This window comes from Myotis davidii, unplaced genomic scaffold, assembly GCF_000327345.1.
Source record: "Myotis davidii unplaced genomic scaffold, ASM32734v1 scaffold8, whole genome shotgun sequence".
Lineage (NCBI taxonomy): Eukaryota > Metazoa > Chordata > Mammalia > Chiroptera > Vespertilionidae > Myotis > Myotis davidii.
In genome coordinates, this window is record NW_006299520.1 from 2,647,189 (window position 1) to 2,651,809 (window position 4,621).

The 4,621-nt window shown below is 35.8% G+C and overlaps 1 protein-coding gene across 1 annotated transcript in view; it reads right to left on the reverse strand.

Annotated features, from left to right (window-relative positions):
• ARHGAP42 (Rho GTPase activating protein 42) overlaps positions 1-4,621 on the reverse strand; it is a 208,959-nt gene that overhangs the window by 41,392 nt on the left and 162,946 nt on the right. The window contains exon 11 of the mRNA XM_006775261.2: positions 2,985-3,024. Coding sequence (XP_006775324.1) covers positions 2,985-3,024 — 40 coding nt within the window. The remainder of the gene's footprint in view (positions 1-2,984; positions 3,025-4,621) is intronic.

A 4,621-nucleotide genomic window follows, 5' to 3' on the forward strand; every position in this document is an offset into this window, starting at 1 on the left:
TTGCTGCCTGGATTGAAAGATGCTGAGAAAGCCTTGTTTGTTGTGCAAGCTGGCAATCCCCAAGTCGCCACCTACAGAGTGTCTGAGTGTCTTTAATTGGTGGCACACACCATAGTCCTGACTTTTCAACTGAGTGGGGTTGATTTTGTTTGGGTGAGAACATTTGAATCTCCAAGAATGTGTAAAAACAAGTAAAAACAAGTGCGATTTTGAATAAGTAGGCTTTATGGCATGTAGTAAAACATTTTGAAATCATTACATAATTTTGTGTGTGATTTATTTAGAATGTTTAAAATGCATAAAAGAATATTAATCTCTGCATTTATCAGCCAATTTACTAGATTACAGAGGTTTCCAGGTGTTTAGGAAGATTATATTAGCCAGAATCACAAATTTGTCTTATTAAGGTCTTGCATTTAGAGAATGAAATTTATTAGTTTTATAATATAGCTTGATCTAAAGAAGCTTGATTGATCAAATTTGAATGCTATTAAATTTATGGAATAATTAAATAAAAATAGCTTATTTTTTAAAGTTAGTACATTTATAATTTGAATAAGATCTGTATGTTGATTAAAAACAGGCTTAAAGAGAAAATACAGCTTAAGATAAAATAATAAAAATAAAGCTTACAACTAAGGTTAAGATTTATAACTTTGAGCCCTACATATTGATAAAGCTAAGGGAACTGAAATATTCCTTTTTATAATCAAAATCTCTTCTTGGCAATCAAAGTCTACTGGCACTAAGAGTAAGAATAACAGCCATTATGTGCTGAACACACATCCCATTGAGGGCCTGTATTGAGTACACTAAGAACGAGAGATGGATTCTATCACACTAAGCTCAGAGAACTGGGTAGGAAACTAATACATAATACCGAAAGCCAGAATGTAGGAAATGATATAGATACATGGACTTCGGGACACACTATCTTATATTTATAAACTGGGGGCCCAGTGCACAGATTCATGCATCAGTGGGGTCCCTCGGCCTGGCCTGCACCCTCTTGCAATCCGGGAACCCTCGGGGGATGCGGAAAGCCGGGTTTGGTCTGATCCCCACAGGCCAGGCCGAGGGACCCCAGAGGTGCATGATCTGTGGACTGGGCTCTAGTCCTTTATAATAAGAGGGTAATATGCAAATTGACCCTAACGATGGAACCACCGGTTGTTGTGATGTGCACTGACCACCAGGGGGCAGACACTCAACACAGGAGCTGCCCTCTGGTGGCCAGTGCATGTCATAGTTACTGGACAGTCAGCCAGTTGCTTAGGCTTTTATATATAGACTAGAGGCCCAATGCACAAAATTCATGCAAGGATCTCTGTGGGCCAAGGCAGCAGCAGCCCCGGCTGCCACCTTGGCCCCCACAGCAACAGCCCTGGCTGCTGCCTCGGCCCTTGCAGCCCTGGCTTCGTCCGGAAGGTCATCCGGAATGTCATCCGGAAGGTCACGCCATCTGGTCTAATTAGCATATTACCCTTTTATTATTATAGATGATGGTACAGTGATGTTTCAGGTGGCTTAGAGTATAGAAAAGCAGTTTTCCAGAAGAGAAAATTTTTATGGCATCCTTTCTCCCTCCATCACAGCATGAGTATATTTGATAACTTTCTTATTTAAATTTCCTAATTATGACAGAAACCCTAGTTCCTGAGGTATGTTAAGTATCAAGTATATTCTGACTTGACCATTTCTCCATTCAAAAGCCTTATTCAATACCATATATAAGTTCACTTGTTTTCAAAGAAAGATTCATCCCTGAGTAGATCCTTTGTCTTTATAATGGATATACAATAAGGCCAATGTTAGAAAACACATTTCAAACTCTACTCAAATGCAAATCATACAACAAATTACTTTTTAGGCAATTGTTTAGAATTAACATTCAGTACTTACAAAACTCTTAATCCATTGGTTAATGTTTCTGTGATTAGATACTAGTGGATAATAGAGGAGTCTATACTGATCACTTTCCTTGATTAGCAATTGAGAAAGAAATGTAAGAATAAACCCTGAAAGTATTTTTTAAAATCTTTAATATTAAAGGTTATTTTAAATTATGCATTTTCTTTTGATGATTTTTTAAAATTAATTACTAGGAAGGATTTCCGTCAGTTAAAATATAGGCTTTTTCATATACTCAATATTTATGATTTTCAATTGAGCGCTTCCCCAGTTTTTATATTTACTCCACTCTAACTTGTATTTTAACAGCAATTTAAAAGCCAAGATTATTAAGTCTGTTTTAAAAATAAATTTAGACATTATGAGAGAAAGTCAATTGAGTTAAATAAAATTTGAAATTGCTTTAAAAGACATACAAATAACCTTAGAAACATACAAACTAGTTTTAAATGTCAAGTAATCTAATGACATATAGTATACCTAAAAATATACTCAAATAATCAAGGGTAAAAGAAGGCAAGAGGTGGAAGATAATGAAAGAGGATTTAGAATGTAATGGAAAACACATACAGTGTATCTCTTCAGAATGGTTTGATGCTAAGGATTCAATAATAAGACAGTGATAACATGTGTTCCTACATATCCCATGTGCTAAGACAATGTCCTTACATTCCACATTCTTGAGCACAATCTCCTAAAATTAGCATAAAGTATCCAAGTCTTTAGTCTTATAAATTCGAGCAGAGAAAATAAGATGAATAAGCCCTCCTACTGCCATTAAAAACAACTACAAAAACAAACAAGCTATCAACTGCATCAAATCTCTTTCTGGGATAGAGCAAGGTACATACCTCTAAGTAGACACCAAAGAAAGAAAACTTAATTTTGGTTCCTATAATGTCAGTTGTTAGTAGTTTTAACATGAGAAACTTCTTTAAATGAATTTTATTCATTCACCATCCAAAGATGCGTTAATATCATTTTTCTAGAGCTAACTCTTAATATCACATAATAGCTTTGTGATTAAAAATAACTGTGTGATAAAAATTTAAATACTTATTAAAACAACTTACTTTCTTCTTTCTTGCTCATAATGGCAGGCAGGGTATAAATCTAAAAAACAAGGGGAGTCCATCAGTTACTTGCAGTGAATGACGCAGTACAGACGATTACCAGGGTGATACTGGTGCAGTGCTCCACAGAGGAGTGTCTTGATTCAAGATCCTACAACTGCTGCATCCACAGCGCCACCTCCCCATCCTGTAACCAACCTTGCCTCCCATTCCCTTCATTCCTGGCTGTCCTGCCCTGGGTAGAGTTCTACCTCCTTCCATCTGATTTATGAGTGTCATTCTATTCTCCAACATAACGCATAACAGCCCTTCTTGATAAAATATCCCATGATGGGTTTTACCTGCTTGCTCCTTACTCAAATGGTCTGCTTAGTGTGTTCTTTTCAGCACGTACAATCCTAACGTGTACTTGTTGAGCTACCACGCTGGCTCCTACATCTGCTCTCGGTCAGATCTTGCCTCTCAGTTAAGTGGTGAAAAATCTAATCGTTTTGTCTAATTTTCAATCTACCACTGACTTCTATTTTTGTAAATTACAGTAAAATTTAAATATCATAAACATACTAAAGAATAGATATGAAATCAAAATTTCTTGTTAAGTTCAACAAATAGAAAATGACCTCTTCAAATTAGTACAAAATTTTCCGGATGCTTAATCATGAGTTCTGCGCTCATCTCATCATGCACAGGTAACTGTGTGAGGGATGGTCTCACGCTCTGGAGACCACACTTGGTGCAGCTCTGCTGTGACACAAGTACTTTGACAAGGTTGCTCACAGGTTCTCTGCCACCTATAGGACAGTTCTCAAGGGACAGACTGTGGCCTCACAGTTGCTCTGTGTGCTCATCCCCTAACCATCTAAAACCATGTTCTTCATAAAGAAAACAGACAGTGATTAATAATTTATTTATTTTTAGATAAAACACCCTAGTAACTGTAAGTTATCATGCCAACATCAAAATAACTATTAGAAAAATAAGGATATGGATGAGAACAAAATGTCAACTCACAGGCAGTTTTACCAAATAAGACTGCAAGGATTAGTTCTTACCCTGCGTCTTGTTTATCATGCTGATTACGAAGACCGGACAAAGACCGGGCATTCAATAATTATTCACTGCATAGAATAATTTAATCAGTGAAGCCAAATTAATTACTAGAAGTAATTTTTAATAAATAATTGCAGGGTGTTAGTCCTGAAAGTCCTCCTGAGAAACAAATTACAAAGTTGGTGCTGTGTGTTAGTGAGCGAGACAACATCAGGAAAATAGTAAGTTTCTACTCCTCAGACTTGCTGTTTTAATATTTTCATATATATAAAAATTTCAGATGTATTTTTTTCACGTACTTTGTAATTATTAGAACAACAAAACCTAAATAAAATGTGTTATATTCTTACTGGTTCTTTCCCATCCATGGCTTCGAGCCAGAGTTTCCGGTTGGCTTCTGAAAAGGCCTGCAATGTGATGATCCCATGCCTAATAAAAACAAATATTTTATATTTTCAATTTATTCCAGCTATGTCTTTACACATTTGCAATTTTTAAAATTCTTACTTAGGTATAAAAGTAAAATTTGAAGAAAAATCAGGAAAGAGAAAAAAGAAATAGAAAAGATAAGGAAAATAAGGAAAAAA